Here is a 24546-nt window from a genome sequence, read left to right on the forward strand (position 1 = left end):
CCCTGCCAATGCACTGACACGTGCTCGTTTGTACATGCCCCCGTGCGCTTTCCAAGACTCAACCCATGAAACAACATGAGTGAGGGGGCATGTCCAGAAGAAACACTCGATGACAAATGGGGAGGGGGGAGACCCCCGAGGGAATCCGCATTTGTCAGTAGGGACTTCGGTCCCTCAGCTGCCTCACACATGGACGGAGATCAAGGTTACAGAGGGATCACCCGTTTGCGTGGCGCTCCTTCCTCCTCCCCTCCCCTCCCCCCCCATCACCGTCACCCCCCCCACTCGCTCCCCAATGACCACTATTTGTGTTTACTACCCACCTGCTCTAAAGATTCATCACACCCCCGTTTTGTGCGTTTGTGCGCCAACTTCTCAGAGGGCAGTCCTTTTTCTTCTGCTGCTGGTGCCTGGAAGGTGCCGAACACCCAATCCCAGAACATGATGTACTGCCCAAAGTTCACACGCGGCTGCCGGTGGTGGAAGTCGTGTGCTCTCACGTTGAATATGTACGGTATGCGGAGATCGATGCGGGTGTGGTTCAAGCTGGCGAGGGTGCCGCCCAGGAAAATGAAGAGGATGGTGGTGATGGCGTGTACTTGACCAACCGGGGTCATGCGTGTCAGCAGATACAGCACTAGCAGGTGCAGGTACTCGCCTGAGATGTACTCTATCGGGTTGTCATTGATAGCGTCGCTGTTACCGCGGAAGGGGGACACTTGCCGGTGATGATGCTTGTGGATAAGGGGGTAGATGGGAGGCCAGTGAAGGGCCCAGTGGAAGAGTGTGTAAAAGAAGTCGTAGAGAATGAAAAGCACCGGGAGGTGCACCGGGAGCCACAGCAGTGACCGTACCACAGCCTGGCCATCGAGGAAGTTGAGCGACATGCGGCTCACTTCTGTGTTGCGGACGAAGCGGTATGTATGGTACACAAACAGGGCGGTTACTGCGTTGGCGAAGCAGATATACATCTTGTCTTTCACCGAGAGTTTCTCTAGCGGCTTCGCGCGCACCGGGATGCGCCCTTGTACCACTGCCGCGATGGCGGGGATGACGACGTGGTTGTACACACCGAAGCCCAGAAAAATAATGGCGAGAAATGCGGCCTCGATGCCGTACTTCTGCGCCGGTGGCAGCGCTCCCATATCCAAAGAGGCCACTTGCGCGTAGAGTGACGCCATGATGTGGAGGTTGGCGGTGTGGGGCAGGTCTTTTGGCGCTTCGCCGAGAAGAAAGAAATGAGGTCTGCAGGGTGGAGTGGGAGGAGGGGGGATGAGATTCAGCGAGATGCGCGCATACATACGCACGCACACCCAGAGATGAGGAAAGGATGGAGATCAGGTAATGATTTTAGCAAATGTCGGGCAGCTTTCGTTGTTGGCGTTGTTCTGCGCAGGCGCGCTGCCTCGATATTGAACGAAAAAGAGGGTTATTCAGATTAAGGGGAGTTGTTCAAAGAAGAAGAGCGTCCCCCCGGGCGAGGGGGGGGGGAAGGGAAAGGGGAGGAGGGAGACAGGAGAGGAGAGCAATGTGTTCCAGGCTTTCCGGGGACGCTTTTTTTTTCTTTGCGTTGTGTAATTGAGCCATGCTGCTGCAGGAGCACAAATCAACAGCGGCTCCTCCCCAGTACACATGTAGACTTGTGGGCATGTGAAAGCCGTCACGAGGTCCAGCTGAAAGGGCGTCTCTCTCGACGCTTTTTTTTTTCTCTGGGGTGTGTCACAAGTCATCTGAAAGACTCACCAGGGGGCTCTCATCACGCGGGAGCGGCATCGAAATATTTTGCAAGACTTCTGCTGGGACGGACGGATCGACGTTCACCTCTGGCGGAGGCGGTGTGGTGGTGGTTAATGGCACCGGTGTCAGTGCAGAGGCGATTTGGGGCGGCGTACGGCTGTTGGGAGTGTCGCTTCGCTGTCCACGATACACTACCGGCTTCGGCACAACGCCAATGAGCAACACCATGCAGCCAGTCACAGCGATAATAGACACCATCAGAAGCACTTGCTTGAGAAAGGCCCACATCGGCTGCAGCACCGTGCGCCACAGGATTGGCATGCCTGGCACATGTTTTAGTATCCACGGAGCACGCTGTGCCTCGCCCACATAGGAGACGCGGTCGAGTTGGCGCATATTCGCTTGACTTTTGGCAACACCACCCGACAGGAGGTCGTTTGCCGACTTCATCTGCGATTTCTCCTGCGCCATCAGCGCACTCATCTGCAGGGCACCGTCTTTCATTTGGTGAATCGCTTGTTGAATGTCCTCCATGATGCAGTCTTCCGCGGAGATGGTGGCACCGGCTGCGGAAGGCGTGCGGTTCGGATGCGCCGAAAAGGAAGCCGATGTCACTACAGCGGTTGTCATTCTTCCCTTGGCAGCCGGTGTGGCCTTCGTCTGGGCTGCGCCTTCTCGAATCGGCGACGGATCCTGTGCTTCCGTCCAAGAGGAGGAGGGACCCTCAACGGAGTGCACTGCAGCTGGTGGAATGCACGCTGCACGCGGCGGCACCACATCCGCGTAGATGCGACTCGAGTTATCGAAGGAGGCGGCAGCGGAAGCGGTAAAGCCGTGCTCGAGTGTCTGAGGGGCAGTGCCAACACAACTCACAGGCAGATGCGCGAGCGTGGGGGACTTGGAGAGAAACTGCGCCAGCAGCTTTTGCGCAGCATTGGCGTCTTGCTGAATATGAGTGAAGCACGCCTGCAGCTGTTGACGGTAGTAGGCGCCCAGCGGAGTGTCTGTATCGTCGTCTACGGACTCTGTCGTCTCCTGTGTGTTGCCGGTGTTGTCGGACGACTCCGCTGCGACGCGTTGCTCAAGCTCTTTTGCTTCACGAAGCAGCTCCCCTAGACGTCGAATGCAAGACGTGGTGGAGCGTCTGCCGTGGTAACGGAATGGTGCGGAGTCTCCTGTCGAAGATGCCATGAGCATTTCTACTTGCCTCACGCATCGACCGAGGCGATGATCCAAGGCGCAGATATCAGCAGCACAATGCTTCTCCGCATTCTTCGACAGTCGCTGTGGCGATGCACAGGTGTCCGAGATCATGAAAGCCATTCGTCTGACAAGTGTGGGCGGAGCAGCGGGGGTGGAAGGAGGAGAGGTGAAAAAGGACTCGCCGCCTTATCAAGCGTCGAATACCACACAAAAGGCGGCTCCTGCAGGAGCGGCAGACAGACGAGGAGATGGTGAGGAGAAGCAGACGAAAACGTATGAGAAACCCATACAGGAAGGAGGAAAGAGGGGGGAGGGAGGGGAGGGGGGAAAAAAAAAAGACGCCGCCTCCCCCCTCCCTCCCCTCACACTGTGGAGGGACAATTCGTGGATTGGTGAGCACGCAAAATGACGCGCACCCCGTCGGCATATCGGCAGGCAGCGAAAGAGCGCGGCAGACTTCATTATTTCGTGGGCTATTTATTCCCGAAAAAACGCAACCATGTGATCACACCGCGCCAAAAAACTCCTTTTATTTGCGCAAACAAGTAACCGTTGCGGGTCTGAGCCAACAGCACCACCCAATCCGCAGTGACAAGGCGCTGCACCCCACCCAAGCCTGTCCGCTCCTCCGCCCCCCATTCCCTTGAAAAGTAGGCCTGCACTATTCCTTTAGTTTTACTGCTGCACGTCCTTCTCTGCGGCCATCTCCGTGCCCAGCTCTGCAGTGTACACGTTCGTCAAATATCGGGCGTAGCACATCACCGCCTTGAGAGCCTCGCGGTTCTTTTCAGCTTGCAGCACCGCCACACAGCCCACCTTGCTGCCTTTCGCGTACAGCGCGTAGGAGAGTCGCTGGCGCGACATGCAGCAAACGCATGGGGGTGGTGCTCTGGTGTTGTTTCTGCCGAGACTCGGTATCGGGTCGTGTGTGGCAGACCCAGAAACACCACAAAGCTGCTGCACAAGTTGAACGGCCTCCCGCAGCGTGTGAAACGCTGCCTTCTTTCGCGTTGACGTGCTTGCCGGACGCGCAGAGGTCGAGGCTGTCCGGCCTTCACTAGCCGCGATGTCCAAGGACTGAGGTGGTGGTGGTGGTGCCGGGGCGGGCAACTCCACGACTTCCACATCCGTCGCTAGCAAGACAAGCCGCACGCGCCCCGCCTTGAGACATTTCAGCGCTTCCTGAAAGCCCACAACGTATCGCTGCCGCGCCTTAAACTGCAGGGGCTGCTTCTGCCTCAAGTCTCTCTGCTCCTTGTAGAGACCCTGCAGCAACGTGAAGCAGAGATCATCGAGCGCATCGGTGAGCACGTTTGTACAGTACGCGGCGGCGAAGAGAGACGACTTCATGGCACGCTGCGACCGCGAAAGTGCGGTGTGGGGAGGCGATGATGGCAATGATGATGAGGGTGGGGCAGGGATCATCGCCTCCATGCTTGTGTCCGGCACGGTGCCGAGGTCGGCGACCTCACCATTCATGAAGTAGAGCACTACCACTTTTAAATACCCGTCAGTGCACAGCTGTGGGTAGCGGCCGGTTCGTTGATCTACCCACGCACTATGCGGGTGTCGACCCAGACCCAGCCAAGTCGAGGGGGGGTAAAAACTTCGATATGGGGACGGCGTCGCACTGTCGCGGGTGAACACCGTTTTCTGCATCTGTTGCAAACCTGCACCAGCTCTGAGAGATGCGTGTCGACTGGTTGGGTCTGTATTACATTCCAAAGCATTCTGTAGTGGACGATCCCGCAATTCGCGCCGCAGCCTCAGCTGGCCTGCGCGGATACACTTTTTCAGCGCCTTTGCCCGCCTGTATTGGCGATTTGTCATGGACGCGGCCAGCCTGGTGTAGAGCGAGTTCATCGCCGCGACAGTGCGTTCGACGGTTAGCGGGGAGCCGTGACGTACGTTGCGCGTGCACGAGGATATGTTGTTCCCTGTATCGGTGGCCCAATCCTCGGTAGAGGATGAGGGACTGAGGAGAGGCGGAGGGGTTTCGGAAGACCCTATTCGCGCGACTGCACCAGTGCCGCGTTTCGGTTCCGCCAGCCGCAAAGAACGTAATGCCCGCTGGCGCTGTGCATGGATGCCGCGCTTTAGTTTCGTGAAGCGAGCGCGGTGGTTAAAGGGAGTCGCGGCGTTGGGATTCGACTTTTTGTTGTGGATCCGCCGTTGGGTGCATTTTTTTCCATTGGCCGTAGTCGAGTGTCGGGGCTGCGGCATGCTGGTCTTGTGGGAGGGGGAGAAAACGGGGTGCAGCGTCAGCGGCGCAGTCGCCCCTGAGATCGGTGGACATGCATTCTCGCCACCCCCCTCCCTCTTGGGTTGCCGCTGCTGCCGTTTCTGCTCCGGGGAAGCGTTCTCAGGGAGGGGCATGACATTACCTTCATCCAAATCCAGCTGTTCAATGTGTGACCGCAGTAAGGAGTCGTTGTGAGCGCACTCCCCGTGAGGGGTGGGGGGGGTACAGACAACAGGACAACACGTGTGCAAAAAAAATTTGATGCGAACATGGAAAACGTACAAAAAGGTTTTCGAGTTGGGGTGGATGGGCGGGCTAACTAGCAAATGGTTATGTATAGTGGGCTATGGGGGCTGTGTGTGCTCCCTCACCACACATAACCACACAGATGACATGACGGTGGTGTCGTCGCCTCTCCTACCCTCCCCCACGAAGGATGGGAGAGGCGAGAAGGACACCGTCACGCTTTGTCTTAAAATGCAACGCGAATGCGCACAAACCGCACCGTTTATTTCGTTGTTCACATTACTTTTATCCTTGTGTACTTCCGTGTTGTAGCTGCTCGGATGTTTTGATGGAGTGTTCTTCAGCGACGGGGAATGGGTGCGCAGGACACTCCGCTGCGCACCCGGACCCCCCCCCCTCCACACACACATACGCACACGAAGACCCAGTATTATCACCTCTTCTTCGTTGGCGTTTTGCTGCGTGCCTTCTCAGTCGTCAAAGCGCCACGTCAGTCCGCACTTAAAATGCTGGAACGTCTCTACTGGCGACACGCGCAGAAACGGCATGTCATCGGCCTTCGTGGTTGGGGAGGCGGCAGAGGGCCCCGCCTTCGATAATCCGCTTTGCAGCTGCAACCCGAACCCGGCACTTCCCTGCTCGTCTTTGCCGCTCTCTGATTCGCCAGTGTTGCGCTTGAAGTCGGCGAGCCAGTTCAACGAGCATTCGAATTTGTGAGGAATGATTTCGTTGAAGGGTGTAATGGTGAGGCGCGGCATCCGCGAGACGAAGGAGAAACCGACGGATGCGCGCGGGTAGCCGCGCAGGGTGTCTGCCATGCATGCATTCGCGAAGGCCGTCAGCGAGGTACCCCCCCTCCTCCACCAGTTCCCAGCGGCTGAGGTCAAGTCTTCCGGGTGTCTTTCCGCCATTTCTGCCCCGTTTTTTCTCGCGCCATCGGTGCTGCAGTGTTCTTGCGGTTGTGGGGCGGCATTGCCGCGGCTCTTCTTGCCGCATCGACCGCTGTCTGTCTGCTTTCCTCCTTCCAGCGTCAGCTCCGCTGAAAGAATCGAGTACCATCGCCGTGCGTGATGGAGGCCGTTGTAGTCATTCTTGAAGCCACGTACGAGCGTCGCGTCCCACCGCGGCCCCTGAGTCGCCCAGAAGTACGGATGCATGCAAACACGCCCGAGACGCGAGGAGTTTTCATCGGAGACACAAGAGGCCGTGTTGACTGGACCGGCGCCTGTTTTCTCCGTGGTCACCACTGGCGGACTGACGGTTACATTCGGCTCTAGTGGAATGACAAGGGCAGTCTGGTTGCGCAGCGTCAGCATCCAGCGCGAAGAGAGAGGCACCTGGACCCACGACTCCGACCAAAATTTGCCAAAGACGGTCAGGAGTGATGACGGCGCAGGGGGCGACGTCGCTGAGTTTGTGCCATCCGAGCCTCCGCTGACCTGACACAACTCCACTCCCGGCCCGCCTGACCAGCGCATGCGATAGAGTCCACGCGGGGCACCTTCAAGTGAGTGCGAGCCAGTCACTTGTCCTGACTCAATCGTAGAGGCTGTAGTTGCAACAGGGCGCCACCAGCGCTGCAAGATGCCAGGCAGCGCGAAGTGCTGCACGCTACTGTCGTAGACGTCATCGAGGCGCAGTTGCAGTACTGCGTCGTCCGCGATCGTCGACGGTTCCGCATTTTGTGAATGCGCCTTTGAGGTGGAGGTGGTGGAGAGCGCTCTCTGATGCGCGACACCGCTGTGCAGAACCGTGGCATGCGTTGCAGATATGAGGGTGCTGTGGCGTGGGTTGCCTTGACTCGTCTTGACGGCGACTGAATCCTCGAGCAGCGTCACCCGCTGCACTTTTGCCCTCTCCGGTGCATACTGGCGCTCCGTGCGGGCCTGCTGGTACGCGGTGGAGAGCTCCACCACGTCGGCCCAGCTTCGTTGCCCCGATGGCGGCGCTGATTTGATACGCGCATAGGTGAGTGTGTGATGCAGACCACCCCTCGTCACTACTGCGTTGCTCGGTTGACTATGATTTGCCTTTGTTGGTGCTCCAGCTCCCGCAGCTGGGTTGCTTTCTTCCACCACCCAGTGCGCGTTGCCGCGCACGTAATACGGCACACTCTGCGGGCTGTCGGGATTTCTGCCACCGGTGTAGGACAGCGCTCTTGGGTCACGCGCATCCACGTTGAGGTGCCCCGACTGTGGAAAAATTAAGAAGCGAGCTTGGTCGACGCGGCTTGGCGCGCTCACATAGCCGCCTAGGAGTGGCTGCCAGTTGCGTGGTATCCACCGGGCTGCCCAGTTGGATGTCCGAGGCGCTTCGTGGCCGACGATTTCTTCGCACAGAATGCGGCACCAGTGCGCCTGCTTCTCCTCCCGGACGGCTCTCTCCAACAACTCTTCCACGCGGGGTACGGGTGCCACACTGGTGGCTCCTGCGGCAGCGGCAGATCCGTCCTCTGGCTCGCGCTTGCTCTTGAGGCGTCTCATCGCATCGTTCTCCTCCCGTGTGTTGATGACGAGGGTGTAGTGATCTTTTCTTCCGGGTGCGATGCCGTTCGCTTCGTTGGATGGGTGTTGGTGTGTGTGATGCAGCTCGACCGTCGTAGCGGGGGTGCCAGCCTTTCTCACAGGAGCATGTCGATAGCTGGCAGGTAGAGGGCTGAGCGGATGCGACGGAAAGGAAAAAGCGCGCCACCGCAGCTCGTCGCAGGCGACGACGTCGTTCTCCAGGCGCTGCAGGAGAGTTGAGTCGACGTGCAGCTTCTTTCTTTTCGAATCGGCATGGGGTGTCTCAACTACTGGCTTGATGTTGGAGTACTTGCGCTGCAACCACCTAAAACATGCATCGTGGGCCACATTTACGTAGCTGAGGTTTAGTTGCAGTGGTATGGCAGTATCATTGTAATGAGCTCCAGCTTCATCCATGAACCTTGTCGTTTGCTCAACACAAATTATGACAGTACCCGTTGCCCACGCATAAGTCGAAGGGAAAGCCGAGAAGCGACCACAAAGCCGTCTTCCAAGTGTGAGTGTGTGTAGGGGGAGGCTCATGGTGCGAGAAAGGGGAGGTGGGGGGGGAGAGGGCAGTGATTCGATAGCGTCATACGGGGGCAGGGGGAGGAAGAGCCCTGCTCCAGCTCATGTCTCGAGTTCCCGTTTTATTGGTTTTTCATCTTTGCATATATCGGGCGGTTCCTCGGACTGTACAGCACTTAGGCCAGACGCACACAGGGGAAGAAAGGCCGGTCCATAGATCCCTCCAGTCCACGTACAAGCGGTAGTCACGCAGCCGAGCTATGGATGTGCATGTGCATGTGTGCAGGTGTATGTGTGGGAGGGGAGTTCTTTTACGCACACCCCCCTCCTCATTGCTGTTGTGTGTGTACTCTCGTCTGTATTGTTCTCCCTTCCCCTGTCGCTTCTTTTTTTCCTTCTTCACGCTTAGGGTCAAAAACGCTGAGCATACTACACGACACGGGGGAAAAAACATATATAAATATATAAATGTCTGCCAAGTGCGCCTCAAGGCGGTGACTGCATCTTTGGCAACGCATCATCGGGTGCCAGGCGTGGTCTTCCCCCCCCTCAAGCCGAAGAGCAGTAACACTTGCGTTAAACACCATGCAGATCGATGAGGCGCTGCTCGGCGGTCGCCTCGACCGACGTCATCCCGAGTCGTTGTGCCTTTTCTTTAATAAAATTCCACACAACCGGTGCGGTGCGCACTGTCTCAAGAGGGGTGCGCTGCACCAACTCTGTAAAACATTGCAAATCCTCACGAGTGAGAAGCTCGGCGCGGGGCTGGCGAATGACGAGGGTATTTGTTTCTTCTTCCACCACCACCTCACCCTCTTTTCCTACCTTTTCTAGGACACTTCGGCTGAGGAACAGCCGCGGTGCGTCATGCAGCGCTCCAGGGCACGCCTTGGCAAACAAGTCCACTGCCTTGAGGAGCTCAAGGGCAGACACTTTTGTCAGCTCGTTTCGGAAGTCCACCTGCAACGGGCCGGGTAGGGGTCGGTAGTGGCAGTGGGTGTTCCAGTCGTTTGTGAAGAGAATCTTGTTGAACGTCTCGCGCACGTCAATGTCCAGTTGGCTGTAGTACGCCTCCTCCGCCTCATCGTCGTCAGCGGCACCACCAATACCGTCGTTGTTCGCTGCAGCTGCTGCGTCTTGTGGAGTGCGCTTCGTATGCAGCACTACGTCCCGTCGTTTGAGCATGAGCTTCTCCAACGCTCCCGACACGTCTGGGATTTGGTGCCGCTCGCACAGTTCCAGAAAGGTATCCACTTGCGCGAGAGAGACAACGCACAGATCCATCAGATAAGCGAGGCGCTGTGCAAAGTCCTTCGTCAGCTCCAGCAGCGGAGTGAGAGACTCGAGCGGGATCTCGCTTCTCCTTTGAAGGGAGCCGATAACCTTCACTAGGTTGCACATATCTCGTGGACGTGGCACAACCGTTACGGTGCCGCGCGGCCGCGGCTTCGCGCTAGGGTCACCATTGCACTGCTCCCCTTCTTGGGCATTAGAGATGCTTGTCGAGCTCCCAAGAAAGTCTTTGCATATCTGGAAGACGCGATCCAGCTGGGCAGGCACTGGAGTGTCATCCTGGGCTATGAGCCGTAGAAGCTCCATTGCATCCTCGCGTGTCAGTGTGCCGGCTGGTGCGAGAACATTGCACACGCGCTCCACCAGCGCATCGACGAGAACGCCATCGGTTGACTTGAACACCCGCGTCGCACTCACCAGTCGAGTGAAGCTTGGTGGCGGGAAGTAGGGGAGCATAGGCAATATGACAGGCTTGATAAGGGGACGCAGGTACTGCTGATGTGGGGCGTTAAATCTGGCGAGGATAGCGAGCCACCTCGTGAACATAGACGGCTTGAGACCACACATGCGACGCAATCGAGCCTTTTCCAGGACATCGGGGGTGTACATCTGCGCGAGGCCCATGTAGGCTGCTGCAGCAGATACAGAGGGCAGACCTCCCTTCGCGCCTGATTCGTGCACCGCCGCTGTTAGTGGCTCCGATGCCGCTGGATTCGTACGGCGCTGCTGCTTCTCCTCGCTGATGTGCTTTTCAATGTGAGAAAACATGCAATCCGCAAGAAAGCGGAAGGTGTTCATGGAGGTGTGCCCCATTCGAGCGAAGTTCGACAGGGCCCGATAGGCCGCTAGCGGTTCCAGCGGGACGCGTTTGTGCAATACTGGCATGCGGCGCGCAATCATGTTGAGGAACGCTGGCGACGGTACGATCTTCGCACGTGCCAGCGCCGTCAGAACACGCACGAGGTCATGTGGGTCACGATAATCGTTAATAAAAAAAGAAAAGTAGTTGCCAAGAAGCTGGAAAAAAGGCAAGTCGCGCTTGCGGTGCCCTGCACTGATGCCCATGACTACCAAGGCCCGATAAACCGTCGCGGCGGTGATCTCCTTGTCGGCATGCGTGAGAATAGCGTCGGCAGAGCGCTGCGAAACGGCTGCCTCCTTTTCCGAAACGAAGACGGCAGCGTCGTCGTCGTCATCCTCCTCCTCCTTGCTGGGTCCTGTTGTCTGGGTACTGCGACTCTCCCCTTGCCGTGTTTCTCCAAGCGCGCTGTCAGAGGTGGATGATCGGCCTAGAGTGCTGGAGGACAAGTTCTGCTCCTGCTGCCTCTTCTTTTTCGCTTCCAACTGCGTTGCTGCAGCAGTGGCAAGCTGAGCGATACGGTCACGCACCGCATCCTTGTATTGGGTGCCATAGCGAAGCATGGTAGACCGACTCCAGTGGCAGTCGACGATGTCAAGAAGCTGCGACACATGAAACTCCTGCAGGCGCTCCAGTAAGACGGGAAACAATATATGCTCCTCCTGTATTGACACGAGGGAAACGTTTTCTGTTGAGCGCAGGTACGCAGTGGAAATTTCGGTGAGTGTCTGCACCGGAAGCTCGTAGTAGTACTGCTGCTGCTGCTGAACATGCGCCTCGCTTCCATTCGCTTCTTCCTGCACGGCGTCATCCAAATCCCCTGTTGATGCCTCCGTCCCGATTTCCTTTTGAGCGGCGTTGGTAGCCGGTGCGCCATTTGTTGTATTTGCATCACCATCATCGGCATGATCGCTATCGAGTATTTTTTCCGTCCGTTCCGCCTTGTCACCGAGGCTCATCGTTGCCACCTTTCGATAGAGCGAGGCGGCCTCAGCGATGGCAGAGAGCGGTGAGGAGGCACCGGCAGATGCGTTGTGGACGGTACCGACGTAAAAGCGCTCGTCGTCGTCATCCTCCATCAGCTCAGCGACGCCTTCTTCTGTGGGCCGAACGAGGCGTCGCTGCGTTCCAGTGCACCGTGTCTGAGAGAGGTAGGCGCTGCCACACGACACGTCATAAAATACGAGGGCACACCGCAACGGCAGTGTGGCGGCCCTCAGCGCTGGGGTTAGCGCAAGTCTTCTCATTTTGTTTTTTTGGCGAGGGACCGGCAGAACTTAAGGAAGTGTCAATCCATGTGAGCACGTACACCCCAGGGAAGAACGCAAAAAAGGGGGACTTGTGAGCCAAAGTATAGTCAGAGGTGGGGGGGGGGGAGCTCCAGGTGTACACCGAGAGGAGAATCAGGACGCCATTGAAGCAGCGGTGTGCGGCGGGAACGTACCTGCTTGACTTGCATACATCTACAGAGCAGCACAATTGACCTTCTTCCCGTCGCCCTCCTTTTTTCTTCGGCGCAAAGGGTTGCGCGTACGTTGGTGAAGAACAGACCACCGGATATATATATATATATGTTTGTGTGTGTATAAATATGCGTGTATGTGAATCTTTGTATGCAGGTGGTGTCCATTGTTTATAATTTTTGGTATATTTGTGGGTGGCAGAGTCACGATCCCATCAGCCACAACGACATGGTCCCCCCCGCCTCCCCCCTCAGAAATACTTTGCCCACCGCATCTCACTAGGGAAGTCGATCTCTGTAAAACAAACATCAACACCTCACGTACCCCTGCTATTTCGTGCATACCGGCAGAGAGCATGCTCAGCGTGAAATGAGAGAGAGGACAACCGCGGCGATGAGGTTCCCCCCGCCCTCCTCCCCCTCCATCCCCCCATCCCCCCGTTCCCCGTCTACTCTTCAACACACAGATAGGCTACTCGAGGCTCCACGTGAGACTTAGTAGAGCGCTTTCTTCAAGTACACTGAGACTGACTTTTTGGTCGCCTCAGAGCCGAAGCGGCGCGCCAGCTCTGCCACGTACAGCCATACTGGTCGTTGTTGTTGTAGCTTCCGCAGCGGTGACTGAACCAGCATACAAATCACAGCGTCTACCTTGGCCGCGTCGCAGTGCACGTGGCCCAAGACCTTCAGCACCTCGTCGTCGGTGTCTGACGCAGAGAAGCGGCTGCTGGAAAGCCGTGCGAGCACAGCGTTTGCGACCGTTTTTTCAATATACGTTGGCAGCACATGTGAGATTTCCTGCGCGGCTGCCTGGGACAAGGGCGTCGTGTAGGGGAGTAGAGCCTCCAAGTGTCCTCGTTGGAAAAGCTGAGCCCCTTGCAAAATACTGTACAGGCCCGCTTTTTTGATGTTGACTGAAAACAACTCGTAGTCCCTCGCCGTCAACACCGCCTTGACCGTAATCATGCGCTCAAACATGTACACAAATTCGCTGTACACGGAAAGGGCAGCCCTCGCCACCTGCGGGAGGTCATCTTCAGCAAGTTCTTCCCACCTCGGCGATTCACTGTGCCGAGAAGATCTTTGACCTTCCACCGCTCTCTCTGCCTGTGCCTGGATCCACTTTATGGCCCGTTTCTGGCGGGCTTCGCGACGGTGTTCCGCCCGCTCCACCGCCACAGCCCTAGAGGCGAGCAACTCTTGCACTGCTGGGTACAGCGCCTTGTTGGATCGCATGCGCAAGAGAACAGTGCACTCCAGTAGCCGGTCTGAGGTCGAGCTGGATGTCACCTGCAGCTGAATGAGTCGGTCCATCTGTGCGCAGAGAAGATTTACGATTTCCCGAATGCGCTGGCCCTGCAGCGACGTCTCCTCGTAGCGCCTGCTGAGTGTGTAAAGGATGTCACCCATTGCAGCCACTTCTGTGGCCCGCACGAGCGTGTGCTGCACCTCGCACGTGGTTGTGAAGAGGTCCACAAAATTGTCCATGCACACGCTCTGGAATACGGTCGGCGCCCTCGCGGCAGTCTTCAGAGCTCCCTTCGCTAGTGGGAGCGCATAGGGGCCGGTGGCGCCGTGCTCGACAAGGCGATCTATGACCGCCTGGAGCAGACCAGAGGACTGGCTTCGCGTGTGACGTACCACCTGAAGGAGAAGGATGAGCTCCTTGGCATTGAGGTGCTGCACTAGTGGTGTGAGGAGCTCGTCCGCCATGCGGCTTGCTGAGACGCCAAACGGCACCCCTAACTCGCCGGCGACGTAGAGGAGTTCAAGGAACTCGTTCGGCTTCAGATCAGCGACCTGCCGAATGCGATTCACTGCCACTGACCGGGGCAGGTGCACGGCTTTTTGCTGTGTCAACTCCAGAGGGATCTCTGTGGCACCTACAGCAGAAAATGGCTTAATGCTCGCCTTCGCCAGTGTCCCCTGTTCCCCTTCCCCGTGGCCCTCGCTCTTCGTGGTCGCGTGTCGCTGAAAGTTGGAAGCCTCCAGCTCAAATGCGATGTTGCGCAGCGCCTGATCGGCCAGATGATGCAAAACGGTTGGGCTCCCATCCCACTTTATCAACTTTAGCACCATGAGGAAGCGGTAGAGCTGGCGGGTTGTGAGGGTGCTGAAAAAATGGCCCACACGCGGCAGTTTTGCGGACGGGGGTGACGGAGAAAGACCCGAGGCGGATGTGGGCCTTCGGTCCTTCGCGGATGCCTCTTCTGCACCGCTCGAAAACTCGGCGCCCAGTGCTTTATTCATGTCTACCACACGCTGAACCATGGTGTCCCAGAAGCTCGCTGGCGCCGGGCACCCCGTCAGGTGCACAGCCCACATGAGAGCGACCAAGCCCTCCGCCTTTGCGGGCGAGTGCATGTCTTGGCTGGCCGTCATTGCAAGCGCTCCAATGAAGGATGAAATCTCGCCAAGTGCGTCTGTCGATTGGTCTCTGGTGAGTCGGCGCACTGCGGACTTCAGGGCATACGCGCAGTTGCCCAGAAGCGCGCGCGCGTCGCGCGGCTCGATCTCGCTCCTTTGCAGACTTTCCGTGGCCCAGCTACGAACCAAGTCCATCACATAGGATTGACGGACGCCACCGGCGCTGGTGGAGAGTGTGTCAGGCCACCGAAAGCGCAGTAGTCGACTAGCAACAACGAGCGGCACTCGTCTTTCCTCAGCGAGGTGGCATGCCTTCCGCAGCATCGCGCTCCTCTCCTGCCCACTAAGTTGAAGGCCCCGAAGCTGTCGCTGGAGGGAGGCTGCACGATGGCGTGTCGCAATGGATGTGGACTGAGCCTGTTCCTCCATCCGCGCGAGCTGGCGTATGTACGAGACGGTCAGGTTGATGTAGCGAATGCAGCTCTCCGGTGTTTCGAGCAGGCCGACGCCGCAAAGTGCTTTGTTTAAGTCTTCCTTGCTTTTTACACGCATTATATTCTTAATGCGGCGCAAGGACACGTGATCGATAGGTAGCGAAAGGTGCGCGTGCCCATTATCGCTGCTGGGGCTATACACATACGGAAGCAGTTGGGACGCCAGTGAGGCACGGTGCGGCTCTTCAGCACCGTCTTCCTCTGCATGCACCGGATCAGCAGCCGGTAGCGCATCTTTGTCGTCGTCGAGAACCCCAGCGTGTCTCTCTTTGGGCAGGGTGGATTCCGCACTGACGTGTCGCGAGGGCGTCCAGGCAGCCGTGGCCACCGCCGCGGTGTTGCCGTGGATGCCAGCAGAGAGAAGCGCAACTGCAAGGCGCGAGTAGAGTCGTTGAGCTTTCATTTTTTGAACCCTCACTAGTAGGGCAGAGGTGGGAGATGCGGATATGTGGGAATGGTGTACGTGGGGATGACGGACGTGCGTGTGTGGGCTGGGTTCGGGATAGGGTAGGGGAGCTGATCACCTCTCACGATGCGTGTGTTGCCCTGAGTGGAGGAGTCACAATTTTTTTTTTTGGGGGGGAGGGGAGAGGGGATGCCAATATTCGCAGTTCCATCAGATCCATAGGGGATATGGAGAGGAGTGTGTTCGAATGACATACAGGAGGCAGAGGTGCAAGCCGGCGCGTCATGCCAACAGAAATATGAGTGGGCGAGGGGTGGGGGAAGCAAAAGGGTGAGGAGGGTAGAGAGTGCGTGGGGCGGGGAAGAGATGTCCAAGAGGCGAGTGGGGTACGCTGGTGTGTATGCACACGTGCGTTATTGACACCCAGAAAGATGAATAGAGGTCGGCCACCCCCCCCTTTGTGGAGCCGAGAAAAAAGCAAAAAAATGAAAGAGCGGAGGGAGACATGAAAACATCGCTTGTCGCCATCTCTCTACGCACCCCAATTGCACGGTAGTGGTGACTTATGGGTGGTGGTGGTGGGGGGGGCAAGAGGGGCGTTGTCGGTATGTACAAAGTCATTGAGCAGCCTCTGATCCTGTGCTATAAGTGTGTGTTGGTGTGTGTGTGTATGCTCTCCATAGGCAAAGGGCACTATGCCAAATAGAAGTCTGCATCGCCTTGCACTCGAGTCCTCACTGATCTGTGAGGCCCGAGAGAGCACCGATCGTGTGTGGCCGCACTTTACAGGGTCATTGACCCTGCGGTATCCTCCTCTGCACGGTAGGGGCCACACTGCACACATGGCTGACAGCCCAGGCAGGTGCGCCCACAACCGAGACAAGTCCAAACAATGTTGTGGGCCCTGTCGCAGTCTTCCGGCGCTGGAGCCATACTGAAAAGGGAGGCTGATGCGGCCGGGCGATTGCGTTTCCGCCGTCGATTGAGATTTTTCTGCGGAGCAGGTGCGTGCGGCGCGGTGAGCCGTCGCCATACTGCGGGCTGGAAGTGCGTGGCCACCACATACCTTTCAAGACTGTCCGGGCGGGTGGCGAGCGGCTTGCATGTGCTTACGTGGCGAAACAAAGTTCGGGTGGCTGCGAGGACTTGTGGGAAGTGATCGCAGTAAAGCACTTTGGAGACGAAGCACACAGGAAGCACAGGCGATGACACGTGTGGTGCAGAGGTGCTGCCGCTGACGCATCCTTCAGGTTTGCGTGGGTGGGGTCTCTCTGCCTCTGTGGAGAGATCGGGCATAGGACCAAAGCGCTGGAAAAGTTTGCTGGCCAACAATAGGGAGCTTAGGGCCATTTGGTTTTGGGCGTACGTGATTGACGAGGTGCGCTGCCCCTTGACAACAGAGACACCGTCGTGGAGTACCATGTCCACAGACCTTACCAGCGGTGCAGTCCGCGCAGAGGAAGACGCGAGCGGTGACGATTTTGTGGAGACAGTTCGCTGAGATAATATACCTTGGACTGTGTGCAGAATTCGCTGGTGCTGAAGGATGTTGCCGCGAACGGCTACAAGGCCCGGCATGGGGGCGATGGGCCGTTGATCCACTGCAATGACCACCGGGGGCAGCGCCGACTGCGGCGCGATCCATTGGGTGCGCATCAGCTCCAACGCAACCTGTGCAAACCCGCCAGGGGCCGCAGCCAAGTCCACAATCGTGGATGGGCGGAATCGGCCAAAGATGCGGTAGCGCTCATTCAGTTCTACAAGCTTCTCCGCGGATTGACAGCGATACATATGGCCTGGGCCGATCAAAGTGTGTGTGTGTGTGTGTGAGCGAAACCGGAAGGAGGGGGGGTTATTTGTACCCCGCTTCGCCCCGTCGTGTAGGCACACCGTGTGCGGAGGACGGTTGGCATAGTGAACAAGGCAGAAAAAGAAGGGAGGGGACGCCGAAGGAGAGGATTGTTGTCATCATGATCCCTTGCTTTACATGTGCATGTCCGCAGTAGCGTTGGGGCGTCTGTCAGCGGCTGGGAGGGTGCGATGTCCACACCGCTTCATCATCTGCTGTCGAACGCACAACACACACACACACACAACCACGCCCGTTATGGCAAGACGCCAGAGCACACGCCAGCGCTTTGTTTGCCTTGGGGTTAGATCGGACCAAACACGCACACACACGAGACCCATGACGAGCACCATTGAGTGCTCTGCGGCTTATTGTCAGGCCACACCAGTCAAGTGAAAGGCCTTCTCTCCCCCATCGAGCCCGCACGCGCATCACACCACATCACACCGCATCGCATCCCGGAAGCAATGTTAGCGGTCGAAAAGGAGATGAGCGGAACCGAAAAAAAAAACGCACGCCTTTTATGTACTCGAGAAGAGAGAACACCCAAACACAATGTCAAGTGTGTGTGCATGTGGGGAGGGAGGGAGGGAGGATGAGTGAGGGGATCGTACCGTGTCCTCACACCACTAAAGACGAGGCGTGGGCGACGTTTGTCTTGACAAACCTTCGACAGCAGAAAGAAGAGCGACACACACGTATACACATGCAAAAGAATTATATATCTGTATCTCTAAATGTATAGATGGGTGTAGAGATACACGCAAAGGAAAGGAGAGAGCACATGGGAAAGAGAAAACGCTTGTGTCTCCCCACATACATGCAGGGAAATACAAATTACTCTACAAGTGGGTAGGAGGAGGAGGAGGAGGGGCTTGACAGGACCGAAAGAGGACCGCCGACGCCACGGCAGCAGCAGCAGCAAAGTGTGCGCGCCGCTACTCCTCACAACTGCTCATGTGTATTCCGTCACAGCACGCGTTAACGAGTGTGCCCTGCCGACCCCTTTTTTTTCGATATTTGAACAACGCTCGCTTTTTTCTCAATCTCTTTTTTTTCCCTGTAGGAACTACTCAAATGAGGTCAGCGGCCGTAGAGACTTCATTATTGTCTCAACCCCATCGCTTGATTCTGTGCGCTCATTCATGGTGCTGTCTACTGGAACGGTTATGGGCACACCCCCACACAGACTTGTCCATCCTCGCTGATACATTGATTCCACCACAGGCCTCAATATAGTCGTCATGGCATTCATGACGCTACCGCCGCTGTAGCTCAAAGCGTTCTCGAGGATGCAGTTGGCCGCCTCGAGCATGACGGGGTGAATGTCTGGCTTTCTTCGGTGTCCAAGCATACCCCCGCTGCATCCCTGCCTTGTCCAGTCGGATGCCGCAAGTTCAAGCCGCGGAGGTCCAAGAGCGACCGAGGCATCAGCAGGGGGCTCAGCAGAAGCGCTACGGGGGAGGAGCTGTATCTTTGGCATCGTGAGGGGACGCTCTAGTAGTGTGGGATGCAGCGGGGTTCGAACCGAATAGGATACATTCGGAGTGTTGCTGCGACTCTTTGGAGGCAGCGGAACGGCGCCGAAAGGCGAGGCGCTGGTGGAAACCAAGAAGGGGTCAGGTGCTGGATTTAGTGGGGGCGAGAATGACTCGAGGGCCTCGACGTGACGCCTCGAGAACGTACTAGCGACAGCCGCCCTCGCCTCAGAAGAATAGAGAAAGCTTGCCTCTTTCAGAATGCAAGACCCTTTGTTTCCACTATGGAGAGCCTCCATCTGCCCCTGATGTTGGCTGCGATGCCGCCGCTCTTCCAATTGATGGGTTAGACGATCCAGTTCGCACTCGTAGAGCTGCTCCACAGCCTGGGCGGCGGGATCTATACAGACGCCGAGTCTCGCCAAAGCCTGATCCGCAGTGCTGCAGCTGGCGGAGACGTCCCACAGGATGTGTATCAGGCGCATCAATGTCCGCGTGTCCTCATCACAATCTGTCCCGCCTACGTGCGGATGTTTTTTTGTATGCCCCACAACGGCTTCTATCCGCTTCAGCTTACTGAGGCAGACCCAGTCATGCGATTGCGGCACGTCGAACAGTTGCACGTGGCCGTAATTCACCAAGATGTCTAATATACCCAGACAGAAGAGAGCCACTTCGATCCCCTCCGGCGCGGCGGAGGGGTCTCCTGGGCTGGGCGTCTGGCAAGGTTGAGTCATCGCCTCCCTCATCCACGCCGGTACAGAGTCCATCGGGTAGGGATCGCTGTGAGCTCGCGCATTGCCAAAGCAGGCCCACTTGAAGCGCACCGTCGAGGACGTGTTGCCACACAGGAAAAGCGATAGCGGTAACGGATACCCGTGTATAAGATGGGCATGATGAAGTACCCGCAATCCTCGCAGGCCCTGCGACACAGCTTCGAGCCAGAACCGGCTTTTCACTTCCCCCGCGCTAGCGATGGGGGGCGTTGGCGCATGTGCGGAGCAGACCCCGTGGGGTCTGTTGCAACGTGTGGCCAGATCCCACAGCGACCCGCGGGGGAAGTACTCAAGCTGCAACAGATGCACCTTTGGCTTATCGCTGCTCTGCGGTGGTGTGGTGAGGCTGTAGTAGCGGACAATGTAGTCTTCCATCTCTAGTCGGTCATCTGCGCTGAGGGTCGTAGAGCGCTCCACTGGCAACTCAGGATGGGCTTCCCTGCTCGCTGTTGCTTCTCTCGACGAAGGGTTCATGGAAAGAGTGATAGAGCGCAGCTCAGTGAGGTTCAATGCCGTGGAAGGCACTTCCTTTACCGCGTACGGAAGCCCGCTGAGTCGATGCACGGCGAGCCATGTGACGCCATTTTCCTCAACGCATAACGGGATAGGCCTGCGGTCATGTTCTTGCGCCCCTGCCCAGACATCGCCCCTTCGCGAAGTCGGCACGATGCTGTGCAGGAACTGAAAGGTGTGGTGCGCCTGAAAGCGATCACCAGGTATCTCTTCATCGCTTCCATTGGTCGCCTCTAGCAGGCCCGAAAGGGACTCCGCCGCGCGGATGCCCATGTGCAAATTTGCGGTTTCCGCGTAGTCCGCCGAGGGGACACGTGGGCCCGCCCCAGCCACAACAGGGATCTGCCCCCCGTGTATCCACGAAGACTCATTGGGGATGCGTAGTCCTGGTGCCTCTCTGCTCGGTGAGAGGCGCTGCTGTGGCGTTGGGGTTCGCAGCTTCAGCTGTGGTGTGTGCTTTGCCAAACTGGTCAAATTGAGAGATGGAACAGTTACAGCGGTTGCCGTCACCTTTCCGTCGTGCGTCGGGGGTAACGTCTCCCATTCCGGTGTCCGTCCAAGAGGGTGCAGGCGAGGTATACTGAGCGCGTCACGCCCCTTTCCCTGATATGGTCGTCCACTTGAGGAGAAACCGAAATTCGACGCGGTGTGGTTGAGGAAATTCGGCGATTTGTGACTTCCCCGTGTACTCCCGCTGCCCTCCGCGTGGAGGTCAATCGGGTCCCAAGCCCGCACCGTTTTCAGTCGTGCCGTCTTCTCAGCGGGAGTAGGGCTGGAGGAGCAGTCCAACTCATCGCAGCCGCTTTGCGACTTCTCCTTATCATTCTCCCTGTCCCCAAATTGCAGTTGTCGGCCAGCGCGAGGCGCACTACAGCCCGCACTGGGCTGGGAGTACAGCGCCGTGGAGGATGGGCCTGGCATAAGGCCACGCACGACTGGCAAGGCTTTGTCCTCGGTCGCGTCGGTCACCGGCAGTGAAGCGCGCTGTAGCCCGTGTCGGTAGAGAGACTGTGGAGTGCTCGGGAAGAATTCTGACAGCGCGACATTTTCTTGGGCCTCAAGATGAGTGGCGGCTGTCCCTGAAGGCGAAATCGAATCTGGCTCTTGCTGCCCAGGGATGTGCATCTCTCTTGAGGGTGGCTGCGCAGCCGGTTTCTGCGTTGCCAGGAGTGATGTGCGGTGGTCATATCCATCCGCAACGTCTTGACCACCGTGGCATTGCGCAGCGAGAGAAATTCTGGCCGAGGAGAGGCAAGCCTTAAAGGGGCAGTTCTCCAGGGTAGCGGTGGGCGGGCTATAGAAGACGGACCTCTCCATCTGTGCGCGGTGCACAATGCCTGGGGGGCGCGGGGGCGCGGGTACAATTTGCTCATACAAGACAACGGCCGCGTCAGGCCGCAGGATGGTGTTCCGCAGCGCTTCTACAAACATCACCTGTTTCTTTGAAAGATGATGTTCAAAAGGCGTGGGGTTGGGGGGGACGGCGGCAGGGGTTGCATGCAACGGGAGCACTGAGGGGTTGGCGACATATGAATCCAGTCTTCGGTAAAGACTGAATGGATTGCGGCTAGGGGCAAGGTAGTCGCGCTCCGCGATGCCGGTGAGCCCAACGTTGATCAGGGATCCATTCATGCTCAGCTGACTGTCGCCTTTCATCACATCTCTGCCGTATTGGGCCATGTAATGTTGTTGCTTCTGTATTTCGAAACTGTTGGTCTGAACTTTTGAGCGAAACGACTGCGACGGCGTCGTTTGGCGGGAGAAGGTGCGGCGAGCCGATTTCTGCGGAGTAATACACTGGGAGGGCAGCTGTGAGCGATAGCGTGAGTGGGAGTGGCCTAGACTGTGTTGCGTCACGGAGTTGTCATGGAATGCGAACGGTCCGGGTGTGCGGTTCGCCGACGGGGTGTGCGGCGACGTGGGGGAATTGCCGTAGTTCAAGTCTTCGGGCTGCGCTGCAGAAGCGGACAGTGCCGCGGCCGCTTCATCTTGCGCACTGAAAGGGGCAGATCGTGTTCGGGGGGAAGAAGAGGCGGCCCAGGGCGCGGCAGAGAAAAAGGAGGGAGAGGGGCTGTCACTGGCGGGAGTCACAGCTGAGAAACCTCGAAGCGCGTAGGGGTTGTAAAGGTTGAGAGAAACGGGGCCCATGGAGTTGCCTGGACTTTTATGAGGGTGCTGCGGTGATTTGTCGACTGGCGTCTCGATCTTCTCCGGTGGGGAGGAGGCTGTAAGGTATTGTGTGTGGCTGTGACCGTGCGACGGCACCCCTTGCGAGCCGGTCAGGTTCTCTTTTGGGCTCTTCGCTACAGGAGTGTGGGGTGTTTCTCCGAGCATCAACGCCCGCGGGGCTTGAAGCTGGACAGGGGTGTAGATCAAAGGTGTGCCAGGGAACACCTGTGTGCTCATTTCAGTTCTCGGTCCCTTCGTGGTGGCGGAGGTAGAGCCCCACAAAGGGGGGAAGGGAGTGGGGCTATCGTGAGACTCCGTCGTTGCCCCCCGCTGTAGTAGAGGGATGGGGCTGCCGAGGGAGCCGTATCCCACTACCGCAGTTTGTTGCACCGTAATAGTACCGCTAGTCCCTTTAAGGGGCGACAGTGCTCGCTGACGCTGTTGCTGCCCGCTCTGAGGGTCCTGAGTGCCGCCTGTCTCGGTCCATACGTCTGTGATGAGGTTTGTCTGCAACGGAGACACAGAAGAGGGGCTGAGACAGGGCCAGCACCGACCCGGGGAGTGTGCTGGAGGCTGAAAAAGAGTGTATTCACCCCCGAAATAACTCGAGGCGGCTGTATCCACCCCTGTAGGCGGTGGGGTGGTACACGTGGTGTGGGTGACCGGCGAAAGCTCGCCGACGAGTGGGCGTTGCAGAGGACTACAGTGAGTCAGGGTGCCGCTTTCGTCCTGCTCACTGGCCCCATTACCGTTGTCGTCCAAGTCGGATGCACCGCTCGCCACGCTGGAGCTAAAGAGGGGCGACAGGTATGGATGACGTGCATCAGCGTCCCCTATTTCTGCGCAATCCTGCATGGCGTCCCTCAGCCAGATGGTTCCGTTGTTGAAAATTGTTTCACCTTTGATCTCAACAGGCGTGACTGCCGCAGCGACGGTAGTGGTGCAAGCGGGACACCCGCCCGGAGATACACAGTGTCTATTCGTGCCAGTAAGCTTTGGTGGTGTCCGGAGAGTTGCAGCAGCTGTCAGCTGTACTGTCTCCGACTCCGCGGGTGGGAGAGAGATGCTTTCCATCTCCCCAGACACCCCAGCAGAACAGACGACTGTTCGACGCGGGTGTGGGGGGTCAAAAGACTCGGGCGGCATTGTTGCGCTTGCGCGTGAAGCTACGTAGGGGGTGCTGCACTCAGTAGGCCGTGCTTTGATTAAGCTCACAGTGAGGGGGTGACTCGACGCCATCGCGTGTGCGCCCCTGTATGCTGACCGTGAGGCTTCGCCTTCTTGTGCTTCGCTGTTCACAGAGAAGCGACGCCGTGAGGGGCGGGCTAAGGAGGAGAGCGGTGGCGCATCCATCGGTGTCTTGTAGAACGAATTCGAAAGAGGTGAGGGCTCACCAGATGGAATGGTGGAGAGAATAAGGCTACCCATTTCCAAAGGCAGCCCTCCGGAGCTGAAGACGCTGCCTGTGGTGTCGGCAGCTGTGAGGGCTGAAGGTTTCACGGCACCGGCGCTTGCATCTTCTGCAGTGGCCACACTGGCCTTCCGCAGTGGCGTGTCATCCGGTGTCCCGGAGTGCTCCCGCGCGAGGAGGCGAGACGTGGTATCGGCCTGAGGAGGGAACACAGTAGACTGCACCGGTATGTCACGTGGAGCAGCAGAAAGGGGTTGCATCCGTGCGGTGGTTCTCTGCAAAGGCGGTTGCCGAACCGTTTGTGGAAGCGACAAAATTTATGGACCTGGTTTAACAGTGTGTGCACTGACACGTTCCAACATCGGCAGTGATTGCGTTACGCAGGCAAACCGACGCACAGGACCAAGGCGGGCGCAGCACACCCCTGTCGGCGAAAAACAAAGGGGTGGTGGTGGTGATGAGACCGTATGAAGGGACACACACACACACACACACACACAAACACACACATACACACACACACGAGGCCAACAAAGAACAGTTGCGCGCAGAGTGTGTATATACATATAAGAGGAGAAGAGGGGGCAACGAGGATATGACCGTCCCCGGGGGGGAGGGGAGGGGGGGGGGTAGAATGGAAAAATAAAACGAAGGGACACAAACAAACGCTCTACATATATGCCGTACGTTTGTACAGAGGGAGTCCGCAGCAGGGGGTGTGCCGCCACCAGCCGTCAAGGGGACAAAGAAAAGCACAATGGCACGCTCCGCTGCAATGTATTCACGAGGGGCGGCAGGGGAGTCGGCACTGACGAGAGAGAGAAAGAGAGTGAGGGGGGGGGAAGGGGGGAAGGGGTTTCCACTGTCACCGAGGGAGACAGTCAGCAGATACACAGTAGGAAAAAACGAAAAGAACAGCAATAGTCGTACATGAACAGAGAAGGTTGAAGGTGGTGGTGGTGGTGGTTCACCCCGAGTTCGAAGAGTGGGACAGACACGGGCGAAAAAA

General features: G+C 57.7%; 8 protein-coding genes across 8 annotated transcripts; all 8 read right to left on the reverse strand.

Moving 5' to 3' along the window:
* Positions 1-302: 302 nt before the first annotated feature.
* On the reverse strand, positions 303-1181 carry JKF63_03794 (uncharacterized protein; the record flags this gene model as incomplete). Its single annotated transcript, XM_067899792.1, has 1 exon — positions 303-1181. One exon carries the CDS (start codon positions 1179-1181, stop codon positions 303-305), a length of 879 nt encoding a protein of 292 aa, XP_067754998.1.
* Positions 1182-1719: 538 nt separating this feature from the next.
* Positions 1720-3060, reverse strand: JKF63_03795 (uncharacterized protein; the record flags this gene model as incomplete). Its single annotated transcript, XM_067899793.1, has 1 exon — positions 1720-3060. The coding sequence occupies one exon, from the start codon at positions 3058-3060 to the stop codon at positions 1720-1722; it is 1341 nt and encodes a 446-aa protein (XP_067754999.1).
* A 555-nt stretch (positions 3061-3615) lies between these two features.
* On the reverse strand, positions 3616-5316 carry JKF63_03796 (uncharacterized protein; the record flags this gene model as incomplete). The annotated part of the gene is made up of 1 exon (XM_067899794.1): positions 3616-5316. The coding sequence occupies one exon, from the start codon at positions 5314-5316 to the stop codon at positions 3616-3618; it is 1701 nt and encodes a 566-aa protein (XP_067755000.1).
* Positions 5317-5898: 582 nt separating this feature from the next.
* On the reverse strand, positions 5899-8349 carry JKF63_03797 (uncharacterized protein; the record flags this gene model as incomplete). The annotated part of the gene is made up of 1 exon (XM_067899795.1): positions 5899-8349. One exon carries the CDS (start codon positions 8347-8349, stop codon positions 5899-5901), a length of 2451 nt encoding a protein of 816 aa, XP_067755001.1.
* A 687-nt stretch (positions 8350-9036) lies between these two features.
* Positions 9037-11859, reverse strand: JKF63_03798 (uncharacterized protein; the record flags this gene model as incomplete). Its single annotated transcript, XM_067899796.1, has 1 exon — positions 9037-11859. The coding sequence occupies one exon, from the start codon at positions 11857-11859 to the stop codon at positions 9037-9039; it is 2823 nt and encodes a 940-aa protein (XP_067755002.1).
* A 710-nt stretch (positions 11860-12569) lies between these two features.
* JKF63_03799 (uncharacterized protein) lies at positions 12570-15338 on the reverse strand (the record flags this gene model as incomplete). Its single annotated transcript, XM_067899797.1, has 1 exon — positions 12570-15338. The coding sequence occupies one exon, from the start codon at positions 15336-15338 to the stop codon at positions 12570-12572; it is 2769 nt and encodes a 922-aa protein (XP_067755003.1).
* Positions 15339-16124: 786 nt separating this feature from the next.
* JKF63_03800 (uncharacterized protein) lies at positions 16125-17132 on the reverse strand (the record flags this gene model as incomplete). Its single annotated transcript, XM_067899798.1, has 1 exon — positions 16125-17132. One exon carries the CDS (start codon positions 17130-17132, stop codon positions 16125-16127), a length of 1008 nt encoding a protein of 335 aa, XP_067755004.1.
* Positions 17133-18259: 1127 nt separating this feature from the next.
* Positions 18260-23797, reverse strand: JKF63_03801 (uncharacterized protein; the record flags this gene model as incomplete). Its single annotated transcript, XM_067899799.1, has 2 exons — positions 18260-21556; positions 21596-23797. 2 exons carry the CDS (start codon positions 23795-23797, stop codon positions 18260-18262), a joined length of 5499 nt encoding a protein of 1832 aa, XP_067755005.1.
* Between the last annotated feature and the right edge of the window lie 749 nt (positions 23798-24546).

This window comes from Porcisia hertigi, chromosome 31 (genome assembly GCF_017918235.1).
Source record: "Porcisia hertigi strain C119 chromosome 31, whole genome shotgun sequence".
NCBI lineage: Eukaryota > Euglenozoa > Kinetoplastea > Trypanosomatida > Trypanosomatidae > Porcisia > Porcisia hertigi.